The following is a 23,979-nucleotide window of genomic DNA, read 5'->3' as shown; positions in this document are numbered from 1 at the left end:
GATCATCCAGTTGATTAATTTCCTGAAGCATCTAGACCAAAAGATCTTCATTAAACATTCTGAGATCCTGCCAATGAATAAATTCTAGGTAATTGTAGTGAGGCCCTGTTATGGGTGGGATTTCATGCAGCTTGATGCCCTGTTATGTACACATGAGTAATAGTTGTACAAATCACTGTGCACATACAACAGCATGAACACCACAAGGGACAGTATGTCTTGAATGTTTCATGCTTCCAGAAGGGTAACTTACAGGACAGGGCATGATTAGTGAAAGAATATGTGCATCTCGGTTGGAAACACATCATGTTCAGCCAGAAAGGTACAAGGCAGACATCAAAACACTGGAAATGCTCTACTGGTCAACCCTCTACTAAAATGGAACTCTGGCTCAACAGGACTAATGGAAGGCTTGGAAGTGCAGGGATACCGAGTGCAAACTGACAGAACTTTAGCCAGGTATTTCTTTTGCAAATAAAGGACTGCCCAGAGGATAGAAGTAATTCCAGGCAAATGGCTGGAACGACCCTTCCAATGGGTTTAAAATCACCCTTTGGTCAAAGACCCAGTTATCTTAGAAATGGGAAGATTTTAGCTTTGGTATGGCTGAAAGATGAAAGGCCAGAGATTACAAAGGACAGAAAGACAGAAGGTGCCTGGGTTATTGGTGCTGACACACAGATCATGTAACCTATACAGCAGGGCATGGATAGGCTTTGTTTATTCTGTTCTGGTGTTATTCTTTGTCCAGGGATAGCTCATGAGAAGCTTCCATTTCATCAATTAAACTATACCTTTTACTAAGCATAAAGATAGTTCTTTCTGACCATGTTATCTATCACAGATCACTTTACAAGGTAAGAGTTAAAAGCAATTTTAAAAGCATTTTATCACTGTTACTATGTGATTGCTTAAACATAATTGTCAATCAAATGTGTTCTTTGAATACAAAAAGAGCTCATCAGAACAATGAATTAATGGAATACTACTATCATTAGAGATAGTCTCAGTATTAGGAACACTGCACCTGGTCATGTTTTATGAATTCTATAATGCGTCCAAGATAATTCACACGTTAATGACATTTTTCACAATATTTATGAAATTTGTGTGGTTGCATATATACACACACACAACTATATTATATATTTTCTTCTTCTTCTTTTGGCTGCTCCCGTTAGGGGTCGCCACAGAGGATCATTTTCTTCCATATCTTTCTGTCCTCTGCATCTTGTTCTGTCACACCCATCACCTGCATGTCCTCTCTTACCACATCCATAAACCTTCGCTTAAGCCTTCCTCTTTTCCTCTTCCCTGGCAGCTCTGCCCTTAGCATCCTTCTCCCAATATACTCAGCATCTCTCCTCTCTCTACACATGTCCAAACCAACACAATCTCACCTCTCTGACTTTGTCTCCCAACCGTCCAACTTGAGCTGACCCTCTAATGTACTCATTTCTAATCCTATCCATCCTCGTCACACCCAGTGCAAATCTCAGCATCTTTACCTCTGCTACCTCCAGCTCTGTCTCCTGCTTTCTGACCAGTGCCACCGTCTCCAACCCATATAACATAGCTGGTCTCACTACCGTCCTGTAGACCTTCCCTTTCACTCTTGCTGATACCCGTCTGTCACAAATTACTCCTGCCACTCTTCTCCACCCATTCCACCCTGCCTGCACTCTCTTTTTCACCTCTCTTCCACAATCCATTACTTTGTACTGTTGATCCCAAGTATTTAAACTCATCCACCTTCGCCAACTCTACTCCCTGCATCCTCACCATTCCACTGACCTCCCTCTCATTCACACAAATGTATTCTGTCTTGTTCTACTGACCTTCATTCCTCTCTTCTCTAGAGCATATCTCCACCTCTCCAGGGTCTCCTCAACTTGCTCCCTACTATTGCTACAGATCATAATGTCATCAGCAAACATCATAGTCCACGGGGACTCCTGTCTAATCTCGTCTGTCAACCTGTCCATCACCATTGCAAATAAGAAAAGGCTCAGAGCCGATCCCTGATGTAATCCCACCTCCAATTTGAATGCATCTGTCACTCCTACCACAGACCTCACCACTGTCACACTTCCCTCGTACATATCCTGTACAACTCTTACGTACTTCTCTGCCACTCTCGACTTCCTCATACAATACCACAGCTCCTCTCGAGGCACCCTGTCATATGCTTTCTCCAGGTCCACAAAGACGCAATGCAACTCCTTCTGGCCTTCTCTAAACTTCTCCATCAACATCCTCAGAGCAAACATTGCATCTGTGGTGCTCTTTCTTGGCATGAAACCATACTGCTGCTCACTAATCATCACCTCACTTCTTAACCTAGCTTCCACTACTCTTCCCCATAACTTCATGCTGTGGCTCATCAATTTTATTCTCCTGTAGTTACTGCAGTCCTGCACATCCCCCTTATTCTTAAATATCAGCACCAGTACACTTCTTCTCCATTCCTCAGGCATCCTCTCACTTTCCAAGATTCCATTAAACAATCTGGTTAAAAACTCCACTGCCATCTCTCCTAAACACCTCCATGCTTCCATAGGTATGTCATCTGGACCAACTTCCTTTCCATTTTTCATCTTCTTCATAGCTGTCCTTACTTCCTCCTTGCTAATCCGTTGCACTTCCTGATTCGATATCTCCACATCATCCAACTTCTTCTCTCTCTCATTCTCTTCATTCATCAGCCTCTCAAAGAATTCTTTCCATCTGCTCAACACACTCTCCTCACTTGTGAGTATGTTTCCATCTTTATCCTTTTATCACCCTAACCTGCTGCACATCTTTCCTAGCTCGGTCCCTCTGTCTAGTCAACCGGTACAGGTCCTTTTCTCCCTCCTTAGTGTCCAACCTCTCATACAACTCATCCTACACCTTTTCTTTAGCCACAACTATATTATATATACTGTATATGTATGCATATACAGTTAGATCCATAAATATTTGGACAGAGACAACTTTTTTCTAATTTTGGTTCTGTACATTACCACAATGAATTTTAAATGAAACAACTCAGATGCAGTTGAAGTGCAGACTTTCAGCTTTAATTCAGTGGGGTGAACAAAACGATTGCATAAAAATGTGAGGCAACTAAAGCATTTTTTTAACACAATCCCTTCATTTCAGGGGGCTCAAAAGTAATTGGACAATTGACTCAAAGGCTATTTCATGGGCAGGTGTGGGCAAGTCCGTCGTTATGTCATTATCAATTAAGCAGATAAAAGGCCTGGAGTTGATTTGAGGTGCGGTGCTTGCATGTGGAAGATTTTGCTGAGAACAGACAACATGCGGTCAAAGGAGCTCTCCATGCAGGTGAAAGAAGCCATCCTTAAGCTGCGAAAACAGAAAAAACCCATCCGAGAAATTGCTACAATATTACGAGTGGCAAAATCTACAGTTTGGTACATCCTGAGAAAGAAAGCAAGCACTGGTGAACTCAGCAACGCAAAAAGATCTGGACGTCCATGGAAGACAACAGTGGTGGATGATCGCAGAATCATTTCCATGGTGAAGAGAAACCCCTTTACAACAGCCAACCAAGTGAACAACACTCTCCAGGAGGTAGGCGTATCGATATCCAAGTCTACCATAAAGAGAAGACTGCATGAAAGTAAATACAGAGGGTGCACTGCAGGTGCAAGCCACTCATAAGCCTCAAGAATAGAAAGGCTAGATTGGACTTTGCTAAAGAACATCTAAAAAAGCCAGCACAGTTCTGGAAAAACTTTCTTTGGACAGATGAAACCAAGATCAACCTCTACCAGAATGATGGCAAGAAAAAAGTATGGAGAAGGTGTGGAACAGCTCATTAGCCAAAGCGTACCACATCATCTGTAAAACACGGTGGAGGCAGTGTGATGGCTTGGGAGTGCATGGCTGCCAGTGACACTGGGACACTAGTGTTTATTGATGATGTGACACAGGACAGAAGCAGCCGAATGAATTCTGAGGTGTTCAGAGACATACTGTCTGCTCAAATCCAGCTAAATGCAGTCAAATTGATTGGGCGGCGTTTCATGATACAGATGGACAATGACCCAAAACATACAGCCAAAGCAACCCAGGAGTTTATTAAAGCAAAGAAGTGGAAAATTCTTGAATGGCCAAGTCAGTCACCTGATCTTAACCCAACTGAGCAGGCATTTCACTCGTTGAAGACTAAACTTCAGACAGAAAGGCCCACAAACAAACAGCAACTGAAAGCCGCTGCAGTAAAGGCCTGGCAGAGCATTAAAAAGGAGGAAACCCAGCATCTGGTGATGTCCATGAGTTCAAGACTTCAGGCTGTCATTGCCAGCAAAGGGTCTTCAACCAAGTATTAGAAATGAACATTTTATTTCCAGTTATTTAATTTGTCCAATTACTTTTGAGCCCCTGAAATGAAGGGATTGTGTTAAAAAAATGCTTTAGTTGCCTCATATTTTTATGCAATCATTTTGTTCACCCCACTGAATTAAAGCTGAAAGTCTGCACTTCAACTACATCTGAGATGTTTCATTTAAAATTAATTGTGGTAATGTACAGAACCAAAATTAGAAGAAAGTTGTCTCTGTCCAAATATTTATGGACCTAACTGTACATACACAGTGCCTTTCACATATTTTTTTATGTTACACCCTTATCCTAAAATCATTTAAATTCATTTTTCTCCCCTCATCAAACAACATTCAATACCACAGAATGACAAACCAAAAACAAGATTTAGGAATTTTTCAAATGTATTAAAAATAATAAAACTGAAATATCACATTGACTCAAGTATTTAGACCCTTTGCTAGGATACTTGCAATTTGGCTTGGATGCATCCCATTTTATTGATCATTGTTGAGAAAAGCCAAGCAAAGTGACCCCTTTTATTGGCTAACTAAAAAGATTACAATATGTAAGCTTTCAAGGCAACTCAGGCCCCTTCTTCAGGCAAGATGTAATACAGAAACCTCCCTGTGTTTATATACACACTAGGACAAGAAACAACATTGGTAAATCTTTAAATGAGAAATCTTAAATGTAAAAAATTAATAGATTCCTTCAGGCTAGGGTTAATTTAACAAGAGAGAGAAGAACAATGTATGGTCAAGATCTTTGGATAAGATAACTGTCCAACAAAGTCTTTTGAAGTTTGTAATAGTACTAGGGTGTTGTACCATGTTAGCCATTGTGAATGTAGAGAAAAGCCAAGCAAAAATGACACCTTTTATTGGCTAACTAAAAAGACTACAATATGCAAGCTTTCGAGGCAACTCAGGCCCCTTCTTCAGGCAAGATGTAATTTCTTGCAGAGAATTAGATAGACCACATTAGATGATCTGCAGGAAAATGATCCCTTTATGTGATGTTCTAGTCGAAATATTTCTCCACCTGTGGTCAGTTCAATTGAGTGGACATGATCAGAAGAGGTAAACACCTGTCTATATTAGGTCCCACAGAAGACAATGTACATCAGAGCAAAAACCAAGACATGAGACTGAAGGAATTGCCTGCAGAACTTAGGCTGAGGATTGTGCCCTGGCATAGATGTAAGAAAAACATTTCTATAGCATTGGAAGTCTCCAAGGGCACAGTGACCTCCAGAATTCTTAAATGGAAGAAGTCTGGAATAACAATGACTCTCACTAGAACCATCTGCCCGGCCAAACTGAGGTGAACAAGAACCTGATGATCTGCTGAACTCCAGAGAAATTGTGTGGAGATGAAAGAAACTTCCAGAAGGACAACCACCACTGAAATACTTCATTAATCTGGGCTTTACAGTAATGTGTTCAGACAACACACACACTTCCACTTGGAGTTTGCAAAAAGGCAACTACAGGACACGCAGACTATGACAAACAGATTCTCTGGTCTGATGAAACCAAGAAAAAGCTATGTGGGCTTAATTCTAAGGGTCACATCTGGTGGAAACAAGGTTCTGCTCATCACCTGCACAATACCATTTCAATGCTGAAGCATGGTAGTGGCAGTATCATGCTGTGGGGCTGGGGACTGGGAGATTACTCAGAGTTGGGGACTGGGAAATTACTCAGAGTTGAAGTAAAGCTGAACAAAGCAAAGTATAGATATCTTAAATGGAAACTTGCTCCAGAGCTCTCTGGACATCAGACTGGGCTCAAGGTTTCTACAAGACAATAACCCTAAGCACAAAGCAAGGACAATACAGGAGTGGCTTAGGGGTAAATCTGTGAATGTTCCTAGGTGGCCTAGAACCACACCTAATCGTACATCTCTAGAGAGACCTGAAAATAGCTGTCCACTGATTGTCTCCCTCCAGCCAGATACGGCTTGAGAGGATCTGCAGATAAGAGAAGAATGGCAAAAAATCTACTGAGTAAAGGGTTTGAATATATGAGTTAAAGTTAAGTTTCAGTTTTTTATTTTTAATATTTTTACAAACGTTTCAAATTTTTTTTTCATTTTGTTACTCTGTTGTATTGAAAGTTGCTTAACGAGGGAAGAAATTAATTCAAATGATTTTAGCATTAGGCTGCACCAAAACAAATGTGTAAAAATTGAAGGGGTCTGAATGCTTTCTGAAGGCACAGTACACACACACACACATTTTAAATAATAAAGAATATACAACAGTGCATGTTACAGAAAATATATAATTTTCATCTTCTTTCAGACCCCTTGGTTACCAGTTTTGTGGTTCACTAATTGACTTAGCTAGGTGGTTAACTTTGAAACATGTCAGTGAATTTAAGGATTTGTGGGAATCATTATAAAAGTTTAATTTACAACATCATCATAATAATTGCTCTTTTTCTATCATTTCGTTTAAACTTTTAGAAGCATAGAACTCCTAATGATTATTTTCCTGTTACTCCGATGTGAATACTTCAAAATTCGAGAGATGCCTCAAGATGTTGGAGCTGAGTAATTGTAGCTCAATGGTCACTCAAAAGTGATTCCTATATGCTTTTTATTCTGGAAAGCCTCCTTCTGCTGATAACACATATGATGCTGGTAATCGCAAATTGTTACCTCTCACACATGCTGTGGAAAAATGGAGAGACTGGCTAAAGTGATACTCGATTTCAAGGTTACTATGTCTCATAGATAAGCTTCTAAAAAGTTAAAGTAATATGTTATCTTGTATTTTTGAGATGACTGTTATTTAACAGATGTTAAGTAACTCCTACTATTTAACCTGAAACTATATTTTTCTCTCATTTCAGTTCAATTTACTTATATACAGTATTTTTCTCTGAAGGTAGCAAAAGAGTATATTTTATAGGTTCACCAGTAATGCATATATAAAACACCTTACAGCTTGTCTTATATTGTGATAAGCACATGCAAACTCATTTTGGGTATCAAAAAATATTAATAAGTGAATAAAATTTAAAATTCTATATTCATTCTGATTTAATTCCTTTAAAAGTAAGGAAACAAAAATTAGACTCACTGGGAATGGAGGGTTGCAGTCTCAGTTTCCTTTAATAAAAGTCTATTACGTGTACTTAATTTCTCTGAATCAATGCCCATCAAGCCTTTGTTACAATATGAACCTTCAGGCATTTGATTATTTTGTTCTACAGTCAAGTAATGACTCTATCACTTCTGGCCACTCAGGGATAAAACAAACATTAAACAAAGAGTTTGCTGAATACGTTAATACCTGTGAAAGCCGCAACAGACTGAAGATTCCCAAGACTTTACTTTCTGATCTTTTACAACCTCTTCCAGTGTCTAATAGGCTCTCGGTCGGATTCTCAATGGATTCCCTCACGGAGATACATGCTTCTATTCAATGTGCTGTTATTTTGTTTACTGTAATTATTTATTCAATGCTGTACATTTTGTTCCTCTACATAAATTCCCTCCAGCCTCTCATTTACTAAATACTTTTAACCAGCATGCCTTTCATTTACAAGGTTTTTCTTTTGAGATTACTTCTCACAGAGGTCAGCCATTCATGTCTCACTTTTGAAGAGATTGGGGCTTTAGAGCCAAGTATGCTCAGGCTATTTCACCCAAAGTTATCTTAAATCACACAGCTAAATAGAAAAAGTCAATCAAGATTTTACAAAACACAACTGGAATCTTGACCAGTGAATGAGGGGGATAGGTGGATCTTCAATTGAAAAGCACAGTCTTATTAACTTGTAGGCTGAGTTTACCAGAACTAAACATCAAAAGCATTTTGACTGTTTTGAGAATACAAATGGATAACAGACATTTGAATCATGTGACACAAGTTAATGGCGACGATCACAAAATACAGGATGGTAAATACATCTTCAATAACAAGTAATATTTCCCTTCCTGACGAGCTAAACAATTTTTATGCTTGTTTTAATTGGGACAATACTATTCTCCACTCTCTCTCTCTCTGTATATATATCCATCCATCCATCCATCCATTTTCCAACCCGCTGAATCCGAACACAGGGTCACGGGGGTCTGCTGGAGCCAATCCCAGCCAACACAGGGCACAAGGCAGGAAACAATCCTGGGCAGGGTGCCAACCCACCGCAGGACACACACAAACACACCCACACACCAAGCACACACTAGGGCCAATTTAGAATCGCCAATCCACCTAACCTGCATGTCTTTGGACTGTGGGAGGAAACCGGAGCGCCCGGAGGAAACCCACGCAGACACGGGGAGAACATGCAAACTCCACGCAGGGAGGACCCGGGAAGTGAACCCGGGTCCCCAGGTCTCCCAACTGCGAGGCAGCAGCGCTACCCACTGCGCCACCGTGCCGCCCTCTGTATATATATATATATATATATATATATATATATATATATATATATACACACACACACACACACCCCTCCACCCCTTTTCTTTTTTCCATGGTCTTTATCACATCTCTTGCCATTGTCCAGCATTGGTCAGCAATGGGCGAGAATCGTTGTCATGTATTTATTCCACTGAAACATGACATTATATTTTTTTCTCAGCTACAAACTACATATGATCCACACAGACAATGACCAAGAGCAGCATTCACACCTAGGATGCTGGAGCCATTGTGCCTCCTTCCATACCATACCATTTTTATTTGTTAAGCGCTTAAAAACACAGCATTACAACTGACCGAAGCGCTGTACAGTTAAAACAAGCAAGACTAAAAGCAAAATATTGAAAACAAACATTAAGAGAGAATTAAAACAGAGACACTAAAAACAGGTCAGGGAACCCAATAAAACAGAGAAATAGCAAAAAGCAAGTGGGAATAAGACAGGTTAGGAATTAAAAGCCAATGTGAAGAAGTGCGTTTTTAGGTGTGATTTAATTGTGTCGACTGAAGCGGCTTGCCTAACCACTAAAGGTAAGGAGTTCCAGAGCCTGGGTGCACAGACGGAAAAAGCCCTTTCACCACGAACTTTAAAACGTGCCTTGGGAACGGTTAGGAGCAGCTGATCTGCGGATCTAAGAACACGAGGGGGATTGTGACGATGGAGCAAGACACTCAAGTAGGCAGGGGCTAGACCATTTAGTGCCTTATAGGTTAAGAGGAGTATCTTAAAATCAATTCTGAAGCTAACCAGCCAGTGTAGGGTTTTTAAAATCGGTGTAATGTGTTGGCTTCTGCTGCTTCCAGTTTAAAGCCTTGCAGCCACATTTTGAACCAATTGGAGTCTAGAAAGAGTGGCTTTACTAATACCATATAGGCAGAAATTAGAATAGTCGAGCCGGGACGTAATGAATGCATGGATTACTGATTCCAGGAGGTGGTAAGGCAGAATTGGTTTGAGTTTGGCAATTCGCCTGAGATGGAAAAAGCAGGATTTTACTGTGCTGTTGACTTGAGCATCCATTTTCAGGACCATATCCATTTTGATTCCAAGATTGGAAACAGACGAAGTTACTGGAATGGGAAGAAAGTCGAGGCCAAGGGGTAGGGTCTGTTTGCGGTCAGGACTAAAAACAATGACCTCGGTTTTTGAATCGTTCAGGTGAAGGAAGTTTACAGCCAGCCAATCCTTAATGTCATATAAGCAGTCGAGGAGAGGTTTAGTGGAGTCAGTTGACTTGAGGGAGAAATAAATTTGGCAGTCATCAGCATATAGGTGATACGAGATTGCATGTTTTCTAAAAATTGCACCTAAAGGCAGGATATAAATTGAAAAAAGTAGTGGCCCCAAAATGGAACCCTGGGGGACACCACATGGGAGTGGGACTGTTTCAGATGAATAATCGTCTAGCATGACTCTAAGAGTCCTGTTGCAGAAATATGACCTGAACCAGTCGAGGGCTAAGCCAGATACACCAGCCCAGGATTCGAGTCGGGAGATCATGATGTCGTGGTCGATTGTGTCGAAGGCAGCAGATAAATCGAGAAGAACCATAATCACGTAGAGTCCTGAGTCCAATGCCAAAAGGACATCATTTAGGACACGTAAGGAGTATGTTTCTTATTTTATGTAGCTTTTCCCTCCATGTTATGATACTGGTTTTCATCAGTTTTACCTAGACTACTGTACACAGCATAGAGGTTTATCATGAAAGGTTCTGCCAACCTCTTTATGCTGTTGCATCAGGCAGAATGAAAGCTTATCTTCACCTATAGCATGGTAAATTTCCTGCTTACTGAAATTCTTAATACAGCTTTGATTGTTTAACACAGTTTTATGAAATACAATAAGCCACATCTAAAAAAGTGTAAACACTTGCATAATTAGGAAGCAATGGAGACCAGTCTCACTAAAAGATTACCATATTAACCAGACCTCATCTACAAAGAATATGACCAGAGAGAAGGCTTTGCAACAAGCTACAGGATTAAAAAAATGTATTTGGTCTACGATGTGATACTAATGATCACAGCATGTTTAAGCAAAGCAAATCCCTGCAGCACTAAAGTGTTCTACAAAACAGCCAAATGAACAATAATTAAATTAAAGCTATTGGCATAATTAAGAAGTCTGTGACCCTGCACTACTAGTCAAATGTCACAGAACTGCTACATTTCCAGAAGGGGACTGGTGCTGCTGAGATTGCACAGCTTATTAAGAGCAATTTCTGTGAGACATACTTATTTAATGTTTATTCAGCAACAATGCAGGCAATTGGCATAAATATCCATACTAGATCCTCTTAATAATAAAAATCATTGGGTTTGCGTGTCCCAATGATCCTAGGAGCTCTGTTGACAGGGACTTTATACCCCTGGTAGTGTCACCCAAGGCAAACTGGTCCTAGGCGAGGGACATGATAAAGAGCAGTTCAGAAAACCTCCCATGATGCATACAAACATTGGATGGCGTTGCCCCTCGCCCAGACGTAGATCACCGGGGCCTCCTCTGGAGCCAGGCCTGGAGGTCTGGCTCAATGGCGAGTGCCTGGTGGCCGGGCCTGCACCCATGGGGCTCGGCTGGGCACACCCCGAAGAGGCAACGTGGGTCCCCCTTCCCATGGGCTCACCACCTGTAGGAAGGCCCAAGGAGGTCGGGTGCAGTGTGAGTCGGGTGGTGGCCGAAGGCGGGGACCTTGATGGTCCGATCCTCAGCTATAGAAGCTGGCTCTTGGGACATGGAATGGGACGTGGAATGTCACCTGTCTGAAGGGGAAGAAGCCTGAGCTAGAGTGTGAGGCTGAGAGATTCCGGCTAGATATAGTCAGTCTCACCTCGACGCACAGCGTGGACTCTGGATCCAGTCTCCTTGAGAGGGGCTGGACTCTCTACCACTCTGGAGTTGCCCCCAGTGAGAGGCACCGAGCAGATGTGGGTATACTTTTTGCATCCTGACTTGGAGCCTGGTCATTGGGGTTTACCCCGGTGGACGAGAAGGTAGCCTCCCTTCACCTTCGGGTGGGGGAACGGGTCCTAACTGTTGTTTGCGCGTATGCACAGAACAGCAGTCTGGAGTACCCACCCTTTTTGGAGTCCCTGGAGGAGGTGCTAGAGGGCACACCTGCTGGGGACTCCCTTGTTCTGCTGGGAGACTTCAATGCTCACGTGGGCAATGACAGTGATACCTGGAAAGGCGTGATTGGGAGAAATGACCCCCCCCCCAATTCCACACCCCCCTCAACCCGATCTGAACCCGAGTGGTGTTTTGTTTTTGGACTTCTGTGCTCGTCACGGATTGTCCATAATGAACACCATGTTCAGGCATAGGGGTGTCCATATGTGCACCTGGCACCAGGACACCCTAGGCCACAATTCGATGATCAACTTCGTGGTCGTATCATTGGACTTGCGGCCACATGTCCTGGACACTTGGCCGAGAAGAGTGGCGGACCTGTCAACTGATCACCACCTGGTGGTGAGTTGGCTTCAATGGTGGGGGAGGATGCCGGTCAGACCTGGTAGGCCCAGACGTATTGCAAGGGTCTGCTGGGAATGTCTGGCAGAGCCCCCTGTGAGAAGTAGCTTCAACTCCCACCTCCGGTTGAACTTTGCCGACATCCCGAGGGAGGTGGGGGACATTGAGTCTGAATGGGCCATGTTCCGTGCCACTATTGTTGAGGCAGCTGACCGGAGCTGTGGCCATAAGGTGGTCGGTGCCTGTCGTGGTGGCAATCCCCGAACCCGTTGGTAGACACCGGTGGTGAGGGATGCCGTCAAGATGAAGAAGGAGTACTACTGGACCCTTTTGTCCTGTGGGACTCCAGAGGCGGCTAACAGGTACCGACAGGCCAAGCGGAATGCGGCTTCGGCGGTTGCTGAGGCAAAAACTCGGGCGTGGGAGGAGTTTGGGGAGGCCATGGAGAACAACTTTCGGACGGATTCTGGTCCACCATCCGGTGTCTCAGGAGGGGGAAGCAGTGCAGTGCCAACACTGTATATGGTGGGGGTGGTGCGCTGCTGACCTCGACTCGGGATGTTGTGGATCGGTGTGGGGAGTACTTCGAAGACCTCCTCAATCCCACTAACATGTCTTCCAATGAGGAAGCAGAGCCTGAGAACTCGGAGATGGGCTCTCCTATCTGGAACTGAGGTCGCCGAGGTGGCAGGGCCCCGGGGGTGGATAAGATACGCCCGGAGTTCCTCAAGGCTCTGGATATTGTAGGACTGTCTTGGTTGACACGCCTCTGCATCATCGCATGGACATCGGGGACAGTGCCTCTGGATTGGCAGACCGAAGGGTGTGTTCCAACTACAGAGGGATCACACTCCTCAGCCTCCCTGGAAAAGTCTATTTGGGGGTCCTGGAGAGGAGGGTCCGTCAGATAGTTGAACCTCGGATTCAGGAGGAACAGTGTGGTTTTCGTCCTAGTCGCGGAACAGTGGACCAGCTCTACACCCTTGGCAGAGTCCTGGAGGGTGCATGGGAGTTTCCCACCCAACCTACATGTGTTTTGTGGACTTGGAAAAGGCATTCAACCATGTCCCTCAGGGAATCCTGTGGGGGGTGCTCCGGGAGTATGGGGTACCGGACCCCTGATAAAGGCTGTTCGGTCCCTGTACAACCAATGTCAGAGCTTGGTCCACATTGCCGGCAGTAAGTTGAACCCATTTCCAGTGAGAGTTGGACACTCCGATTCTGTTCATAACTTTTATGGACAGAATTTCTAGGCGCAGCCAGGACGTTGAGGGGGTCCGGTTTGTTGGGCTCACGATTGGGTCACTGCTTTTTGCAGATGATGTTGTCCAGCTCTCTCTGGATAGGTTCACAGCCGAGTGTGAAGTGGCTGGGATGGGAATCAGCACCTCTAAATCCAAGGCCATGGTTCTCAGCCGGAAAAGAGTGGTGTCCTCTCAGGGTTGGGAGCGAGATCCTGCCCCAAGTGGAGGAGTTCAAGTATCTTGGGGTCTTGTTCACGAGTGAGGGAAGAATAGAGCGGGAGATCGACAGGTGGATTGGTGCGGCGTCCACAGTGATGCAGGCTCTGCATCAGTCTGTCATGGTGAAAAAGGAGCTGAGCTGAAAGGCAAAGCTCTCAATTTACCAGTCGATCTATGTTCCTACCCTCATCTATGGTCATGAGCTATGGGTTGTGACCGAAAGAACAAGATTGCGAATACAAGCGGCTGAAATGAGTTTCCTCCACAGGGTGTCTGGGCTTTCCCTTAAAGATAGGGTGAGAAGCTCGGTCATCTGGGAGGAACTCAGAGTACAGCCACTGCTCCTCCGCATCGAGAGGAGTCAGATGAGGTGGCTTGGGCATCTGACCAGGATGCCTCCTGGACGCCTCCCTGGTGAGGTATTCCTGGCACGTCTAACTGGGAGGAAGCCCTGGGGAAGACCCAGAACACACTGGAGGGACTATGTCTCTTCGGCTGGCTTGGGAACGCCTCAGAATTCCCCAGGAAGAGCTAGAAGAAGTGGCCAGGGAGAGGGAAGTCTGGGCATCTCTGCTCAAGCTGAGCCCCCGCAACCCGACCTCGGATAAGCGTAAGAGGATGGATGGATGGATGGATGGATGGATAGATGAAACCACTTCAAACACCACCAAAGTACAACATCCACTTAGATGAAACAACAGTCATTCTTACACCATTACGCTCACTACACATTAATTATTAGGTGTGAAGGACTGAGAGAAAGACATGGGAATATTTGGGGTCTAACATGGACAAGTCTGAGATTGGCAATTTAGCCAGGACATCGGGAAACACCCTACTCTTTTTGAAAGATGCCCACTGTCGTTTATGACCACAGTTGTATGTCTCATCTGAAGGATGGTGATGATTTTTATAGCACAGTGTTACCGTCACTGCACTGGAGCGATGGGATCCACACATAGACCATAAGGTAAGCACCCCTGATGGCCTCACTAACACCATCTTCAGCAGCATCCCAAGCTTTCCTGTTTAGTTTCCCATCCAAGTACTGGCTTGGCCCAAACATGGTTAACTGCAAGTGGATTACCTGTTATGAACTGCAGGTGATATGGCTGCATTATAATTGGTGTGAGCTTTTTGATCAATGCGGAGGATATGTTAAGCAATATGATATACTGTAGCTATGAAAGTTTACAAGGCCATGTAACTGCCTGTTACAAATATTAGACCTTTAGAGGGGTGTTGAATAATAGGTGTGGAATGATAAACCTAGGGCCAGTGTTGGATTTTATGTTTGGTCTCTGTGATATTGGAGAATTCTCTCTGTGTCTATATTTTGTTTTAAATGGGTATTCTGGTTCCTCCGACATCTCAAAGACATGCATGTTAGGTGTACCGGTGTCTCTATATTGGCCCTGTTTAAGGCAATATGATTAGAAGTGTGTGCATGAGTGTGCCCAGAAACCTCAAGTTGAGAAAATGAATGATTAGCTGAAGATTACAAAACTCTTAAGTTTAAAAGTATGGAATTAAGGGATTCAAACTGAGCTTTCCAGAAGCAAAGTAAAATCTATCATAAAAAGTCTACCATAAATCTCAGAAATCTACAACTTCCAGAAAACTCACATACCTCTAAGAAAAAAAAAATACTTAGATCACTGACCCATGAAGGCTTCTAATTTCTAGCGATCCTGAAACTATAACCTCTGAAGCTCAAACATGTGAGCCAAAGCTTTCGCATCAGTAGCCATCACAAAACCAACGGTCTTCTGACTAAAATTTAAAGTGTGTTCCTCCATGTAGAAATGCAGACTGTCCACAAAAAGTAATATTTTGACCCACAGTATTTTTTGCAATCAATATTATATTACTCTTTAAAACCTTGTATAAATCCAAAGGATTTAACACTAGAAAGTAGCAAGGTATTTAGCATGTGTACTGAGCACTTGTCCTTGTACATGTTTTATGTTACCACATTAAAGTAAACCTGATGGATTACTCTTGAAAAAGCATTATATCTTTGACCTGGTTATTCTGCTTTAATAATCCCAATGATTTTCCTGTTGTAATTTCAGACACCTCTACTGCTCACCTGATATTCACTGGGCCAGAAAGTGCTGACTGCCAACTCCACTTGGTGCCACTGACGGCCATGTGAGCCTGACACATTCCACACTGGACTGCCTAAGGGGCCATTGTTGACTCTGACATAAACCATCAAGGAGCCAGGACTGTGCCCATCTCGGCTATAAAGGAAATAGCTGAACTGGACACAGTGCGTGTCGTTTTCACTCAGTGTCTGAAGAAGTAGGTGGGTGCGCTGGCCTGGGTCATGCTGAGAAGCGTTTACCATCAAATAGGAACCTAGGATAAAAGACAGAAAAAATACAGTTACTCATGTGACTCCTACAAGCTGGCCTACATTTGTATAAATTGGCACTGTAATCAGGTGAATACTTGAAACAACACAAGTACAGTATGTTAACAACAAAGAAAAACACCAAAATGGCTACAATGACTAGCAAACTAGCCCGCGGGGAAAAATAACTGCCCAAAGTAGAGCAGGAGTACATGTAACAAGGTAGCAAAACAGCATTCAATTGTCCAGTAAAAGGGTTCTTTTAAGCTCGGGTGCTCAGATTAATGGCTGTCAGCTGAGATGTTTCATATGATTGGAACTGGATAGAAAGGCAGGAATCAGACCAGAGAGGCTCTCTATGGAGGCCACTGTGTTTTCATTTAAACGAAGTCTCTGCTGCTCATTGCGACTTATCCAAATTTCCTCTGCTCCACTCATAAATGTCTGTGTGTTGCTGTTACACATATAGCAAGTAAGTAGAACAAAGGCTTCCCTTATGTTTAACTTAAGGGCATATATAAATTTCACAGTTCAAGGTGGTCATTCAGAAATGTATAATAAAGTATAATAGAGACACAAATCACAATTTTTTTTATGCATGGCATGCATTGTGATATTTATAAAAGCTTAGTGATGATAGTATGCCTGAAGCAGGAGAATATGTAAGTACCTTTCTAAATGATGGCTGTCTCTTGGCACATTGAAGGGGTTCATAGACACATATTATTCATTTTGGTGGTTATACATTCATGCCCAGAACTAAACCACTGAGTAAAGAAGTCATTTGAGCACTGAAAATGTGTTACCTACTGTTGTGGCCTTGGTGCTTCAGCTCAAAAGACCTTCAGAATAACAATAGAAAGATGTATCGATGAAACACAAGCTTTTGATTGGCAACAGACTAAAACCGCTGTGTCGTACCCACTTGATTAGATTGCTTAGCTCCTGCACTGGCCAACTTACACACCATGTTCACTTCCAGCTCTCTGCTAAGGTCAGTCCATTTAGATTTTTTGTTTATTTGCTATCTAAAGCTCTAATATCTTCTTCACTAGAGTTTAAATCAAACCAGGTGCTCATGTGAGACTTTGGTAGAGTGGGCATCAACAATTTAATTAAGACACTAAAATGGATTCAGAAAGTATTCCGTTTTAGCTGTAAGCTAAAATCATTTAAATTCATTTTTCCTCTCCTAAAGCAACACTCGATACCCCAGAATGACAAAGCGAAAACAAGATTTCTGAATTTCTACAAATTTATTAAAAAAAAAAAACTATATCAGATTGACACAACTATTCAGATCCTTCACTCAGTAGTTCATTGAAGCCCTTTTGGCGGTGATTCCAGTTTGGAGTCTTCTTGGTTTTGACACGACAAGCTTGACTAAAATGGGTTTGGGGATTTTCTGCCATTCTTTTCTGCAGATCCAACCAAGCTCTGTCAGGTTGGATGCAGAGCATCGGTGGACAGCTATTTTCAGGTCTCTCCAGAGATGTTCGATTAGGTTCAAGTCCAGGCTCTGGCTGGGCAAATCAAGGACATTCCCAGATTTTTCTCTCTAAGCCACTCCTACGTTGTGCTAAGGTGAACCTTCAGCTCCATCTGACATCCAGAGCAGTCTGGAGCAGGTTTTCATTAAGGATATCTCTGTGCTCTGTTCCTTTTAGCTTTACTTCAACCATATCTAGACTCCCAGTCCTTTACACTGAAAAATAATCTCACAGCATAATGCTACCAATACCATGCGCCCTGTTGTAATGGTACTGCACAGGTACAGTCATGACACTTCCAGATATGACATTAATGTTGGATTTATCAGACCAGAGAATCTAATTTCTCACAGACTGAGAGTCCTTTAGGTGCCTTTTTCCAAACTCTAAGTGGGCTTCTGTGCGTCTTTTACTGAGAATAGGCCACTGTGTCATAAAGCTCAGATCGGTAGTGTGTTGCAATGAATGATTGTTGTCCTTCTGGAAGTTTCTCCTATCTGCACACAGGTTGTCTGGAGCTCAGCCAGAGTGACATTCAGGTTCTTGGTCACCTGTTACCATTTTATCCTATGAATGTCCAGGTGTGGCCAGTTCTAGGATTGATGTTCTGGATATTCAAAACTTCTTTCATTTAAGAATTATGGAGGCCATTGTGCTTATGGGAACTTTGAATGATGCAGGGATATTTTTCTACCCTTCCCCAGATCTGTGACTCAACTTAAGCCTGTCTCAGATCTGCTTGGCTTTTGCTCTGACAACATTGTCAACTAAAGGACTGCTATGGAAAAGTGTGTGCCTTTCCTAATCATGTCAAGTTTATTGAATTTACCACAAGAAAACACCAAACAAGGTGCAGAAAGATCTCACTGATGATCAATAGAATGGGATGCACCTGACTCTGAGCAAAATTTAAAGTGTCATAGTAAAGGGCTGGAATACTTCAGTAAATGTGATACATTTTTTAAACACATTTGCACAAAAATTTAAAATCTTGTTTTTTGTTTGTCATTTGCAGGTACTGAATGTTTTCTTGATGTGGGGAAAAATGAAGGTAAATGATTTAGCATAAGGCTGTAAACATTACAGCATGTGAAAAAAGTAAAGGGGTCAGAATACTTTCTAAATCCACTGTATATAAATAAAATACTCTGATCTTCATATTTTCACAGAGTAGGATGTCCTGCACAAGAAGCAGTAGACAACAAAATCAAGCCAATAGACAAGTGCTACAGAAAGACTGATCTCTTTATCTGTGAAACTTTGTAGCATTGAAACTCACTTTATAAAAAAGTAAAGAAATTGCAGCATAAAAATCACAGATACATTATTGGCCCATAAGACAAAAGGGTTCCTTGGGTTTCTAGCACAATTTCACATAGCAAAGGATGATACCCACTTAAGGGATGACCAGCATCAATAAACTGAACTGATATATTGGCATTTGCACATAAAGTGTGAAATACGTTAAAAGATAAGTGAATAATTTAAAGAAACACCTTCAGAAAATCTATTAAAGTCATCAAATGTCAACCTCATCCATACTAAGGTAATGTAAAGGAGAGAATAAGCAGTGAAGCAAGACTGATGTTATCAGCACACTTAGACTATTCACTCAGTTTATTGGAGACAATCACTCCGATCCCCTACAGCCCTGAACTGGAGTGCTGAGGTTATATGTATGAGTGTGTGAACTCACCCTGGCTGAAGATAAAGTGCCAAACCAGAAGTGAATAGTGAGAGAATAAAACCATCCTAGACTATCAGTCACCGAGATCTCATTGTATCCCACATTCATCCACACTTTCTGGCATACCTCCAACATATTTTCCCTGGCAATAGGAATTATTTATCTGCCAACAAGTTCTTATTTTTAGCCTTGCATGTTGCCATATTGAGTTGCCTCCTGGCATACAGCAGGCAAATACTTACTGGAGCCAAATCCTTGGCCTGCTTCATGTTTGCCCTCTTGAATTTATGAGCATTCTTTTTTTTTTCTTTGCTTGAGTGCATTTTTAAAATACTGTCTGGACCATTCTGTGCTGATCTACAGGATTTCTAATGAAGAATGGGAGGACATTCGTAACAAGAGGGAAAATGTGCAAGGAGACTACAACTCTGAATTCAATTTTATTGTCCCAAGAGGAACCTTTGGTTTGTCAGAAAGTTTTACTACAACATAATAAAGAACACACGTATCAAGCATAAACTTAGTAGTAATAAATATAATATGCAGTGAGCAAGTATGGTATATTAGATCAAACACACCTGTATTTTACATACAATTTAATCCAACCTTTAGATTTGACTGGTGATTGATGCAAATGATAACTGTTTATCCCATGATTTGTGTCTGTGAATTTTTATTAAATTAAACGTATTTAGAAGGTTAATGGCAGTTTGGATGAAAGAGGATTTGAACTAGTTGATTTTTATCCATAGTACCTTGAGCCTGTGGCCTGATGGCAACAACTAAAATTGAGAGTGTAGTGTGTGAGTCCTGTGTATTAAAAGTAGGATGCACATCTAAATATACATTGTTGTTGACGAAGGGAACACATATATCCAACAAAGAAATGTTGGGGCGTCAATCAGGTTGCCCCTTTTAATAAATAAACAGTCCGCCAAAATAAACAGTGGCACAATAGGACAAAAACCAAAAGGAAGCTGTATCATCTAAATGGTTCAAGGAAAACTCAGTCACAGGGTCAATTTGAAGCTGTTTTTGGCAGTTTGCTCTTCCCGAAATGAGATGACCGCTTCCAGGAGCATCTTGGCTTCATAGTCCCTGGATCGCAAGAGGCAGTGTCATTTGCCTTCACCGGACAGTTTATCTGAACTGTGGGTGGAAAAAAAACAATACTGTCAGCAACAGTACCCTCTTGTGTCCCGGAGTGGTAGTGCTTACCTTTGATGAGCCAGAAATGTAACCCTGAGATTAGAACATTACAACAATCTAGACGTGAACAGGACATTCAGCTCAACAAAGCTTGCCCTTTCTATTCACTTAATTCTTCCAAAATAAAATCATCTGGTTTTGAAAGTCCCTAAAGTAGTCAGCCTGGGAGAGCATGGGGGGTCATGAGGTCGCTGGTAAGGGGTGTGTGGCACGAAGGCAATAGGACAAAGGTCCAAGACTTTAGAGTCCCGGTGCTTCCTGTCTTGTTATATGGCTGTGAGACATGGACGCTATACAGTGACCTGAGATGAAGAATGGACTCCTTTGGTACTGTGTCTCTTCAGAGAATCCTTGGGTACCGCTGGTTTGACTTTGTGTTGAATGAGCGGTTGCTCATGGAGTCCCAAATGAGGCACATTACCTTGTAACGGCCGACCCCTTACACAGCCGGCTGCTACACTTCCAAGACCTGCGGCCTGGATAAATTACTGAGGCTAATCTATAAATACCAAGCTGTACCTCTAACAAATAAAATTTTCCCCACAATCGACGGTTTAAACATAAGCACACAAAAGCAGATATGTAAAAATAAGTGGATAAATATATTAAATGAAACAATAACAAAAATGCAAATTTCACACGTAGAAAATAAGTATATATATATATATAGATATGTGTATCCCTCCACCAAACTAACAACATGACAACACCATATATACAATAAGAAACCCTCCCTTGTCCCAGTAACATATAACAAACACAAAACACGAATAACAATGAATGAATATAGAAAATGCCAATGATAGTGAACTTGAGTCCGAGTATACAACTGTCCTGAATACGGATGACTGGTCAACAGATAATTGATGTGTTTGAATTTCCTGGAAAAAATGAAGCAACCTCATCGTGAATCCTCGGCGTGTGGTGGATAATGTAGTCCAACCTGGGGTCTCTGGCGATGATTGAATTGAAGTAAGTCCGGCAGAATGAAAAACGAACTGGTTACAAATGCACGATGTCGAAAACAGCAGGTAATGTTTGTTCGTTGTCGAGAAAATGTAATCTCCGTCTTTCTCCTCTCTCTCCTCTGTTCTCTCCTGATTGTTTATATAGTAATGAGCCGGATGTAATTGATTGATTATAAACAGGTGCTTTCCATCTTGGGGTTGCGGACTCTTTCCATCATCCGTCCGCCCTGTATTTACGGGGACAACATTCACTGACGCACACATTCTAAACAGCAAACGGGATGATGGAAACAAAACGCACTCAGTACAAACATGGAAAACACTATTACTATGTAGCCCCGCTACAACCTGCATTGTGAGGGAGCATTAGTTACGGTACTACAGCCATGTGGCGCAATTCCCGGGTAGGACCAAGCCAGGCCCGAGTAGTTGCACCAGGCCAAGAGGATGCCCACATAACACCTGGCTGTGGCAGATACAGGTTCATTTCCGGAGGTTGGGAGTGGACCGCATGTCTGCCTGGGGGGTTGCCAACCAGGATCCTAAGCGGTGAGATCTCATCAGTGCATTATAAAGCTTGAGCAGAACCTCCATGGACTTGTACTCTACACATCAATCATGCTATATAACTTCAAATTCTGTTAGCCTTCATAATGGCTTCTGAACACTGTCTGGAATTTGATAGCATAGAGTTCACTATGACTCCTAAATCCTTTTCATAAGGAGTACTTTCAATTCTCAAACTTCCCATTATGTATTCAAACTTACATTTTTACTTTTTACATAATTACATTAAATTTCATCTGCCACAAATTTGTACAACCTTATATGATGTCCAAGTCCCTCTGTAAATAATTAATGGATTCTCAATTATCTGGCAATTCACTTAGCTTTTTATCACCTTCAAACTTAATCAGCTTGTTACTTATATTCCTATCCAAATCATTTATATATATATATATATATATATATATATATATATATATATATATATATATATATATATATATATATATATATTAAAAATAGCAGCGGCCCTAGCACTGACCCCTGTGGGGCACCACTCTTAACATCAGCCAGTTTCTCACACCATAACCCTCTGCTTCCTGTGCCTGAGCCAATTCTGCACCCACTTACAAACAACACTTTGAACTTTTTAGTCTGATGTCCAACCTCTCATGTGGTGCCTTATTAAATGCTTTCTGAAAGTCAAGATAAAAAATATCATAAGCTCCACTTTGATCATATTTAAGCACATTAGTAAAACACAAGGGGGCTCCACCCGCTGCTCGCTTCGCTCGCCTACCCCCGGCATTGGGTATCCTGAAATACATTAGTCGAGCACGTTCGTTTTGGAGCCGTGCCCGCTTTGCCTGTGGCATTTCAGACGCGCGTTGTAGGAGCCTGCGTTCATTGATTTTATCCAGGTGGGCTCGTGTTTGTATATCCGTCAGTCAAGGTCGTTCGTTTTGAACCCGTGCCTGCTTTGCTTCCGCAGTTTCAGACGCGCGTTGTAGGCGCCTGCGTTCATTGATCTTATCCAGGTGGGCTCATGTTTGTATCGTTGAGCTGTAAAGCGTTCAGCAGTTTGTACAATCCCAAGCAGCACATTATTCCTAACTTCACTCTGCAGTAGTGCCACTCACAATATGGCGGTGACGCCTGCGCCTTCACTCCGCAGTAGTGCCACTCACAACATGGCAGTGACGCCTGCGCCTTTCGTACTATCTTTGTGGACCTGTGGGGCCTCCGTAGCCTCTCACGTTTGACTCTGGGGTGCAGCGCAGAATCCTCTTTTCTGTGTGGTTGTGTCGTTAGTGGTAGCTATGGGCACGTTGTTGCTTCATTTCTCATTCATGTTAGTTGAGCTCTTTCGTTCTTGGGCCGTGACTCCTTCGTTCGCGGTGGATACGACTTCGCTTGCGGTTTATGGAACGCGCGCCTGCGCAGTACGTCTCATGGTCCCATCGCCGTGTCCATGCGCCCATATCCGGTGTATTCTTGGTTAGTAATATGGATGATCTCCCTCTTCTGAACCCATGTTGACTATTCAGTAAAACTCCCGTTCTGGCCCTGTGTTGCTCAATCTTACTTAATCTTAATTTCTTCCAATAATTTACCTGTGATGCATGTTAAGCTTACTGGCCTATAGTTGCTTGGATCTGCTCTGTCACCCTTTTTATCACAGGATAATATTTGAGATTTTCTAGTCCTTCAGAATTTCTCCAGTGTGCAGTGACTTCATAAAAATATGTGTCAAGTGTTTATATATGCACTCGTTTACCTCCTTAAGAATCTCAGGGTAAATATTACCTTGTGCTGGAGATTTCTTTCATTTCAGCCTATTTAATCTGCGCAGCACTTCTCCCTCTACAATGTGCATGCAAGACAACATTTACACCTAATTAACACACTAATCTACCTATTTTTGACTTTAGCTCTGGCCATGCAAATTTCATTGAGTTTCCTGTGAAAGGCGTTATTAATCAGAAAAGAAAAAGATGACAGGGTAGGAAAACAATGGGTGGATATTTGCTCAATTGAAGTGCATGATAAAT

At 42.4% G+C, this 23,979-nt stretch overlaps 1 protein-coding gene across 4 annotated transcripts in view; it reads right to left on the bottom strand.

The window, feature by feature from the left end:
• LOC114664826 (receptor-type tyrosine-protein phosphatase U-like) overlaps positions 1–23,979 on the bottom strand; it is a 1,094,815-nt gene that overhangs the window by 506,348 nt on the left and 564,488 nt on the right. For all 4 annotated transcript variants that reach the window (XM_028819112.2, XM_028819113.2, XM_028819114.2 and 1 more), the window contains exon 3: positions 15,801–16,072. In XM_028819112.2, coding sequence (XP_028674945.1) covers positions 15,801–16,072 — 272 coding nt within the window. The remainder of the gene's footprint in view (positions 1–15,800; positions 16,073–23,979) is intronic.

Source organism: Erpetoichthys calabaricus, chromosome 14, assembly GCF_900747795.2.
Source record: "Erpetoichthys calabaricus chromosome 14, fErpCal1.3, whole genome shotgun sequence".
Taxonomy (NCBI): domain Eukaryota; kingdom Metazoa; phylum Chordata; class Cladistia; order Polypteriformes; family Polypteridae; genus Erpetoichthys; species Erpetoichthys calabaricus.
This window is presented reverse-complemented; position numbering and strand designations above follow the sequence as displayed.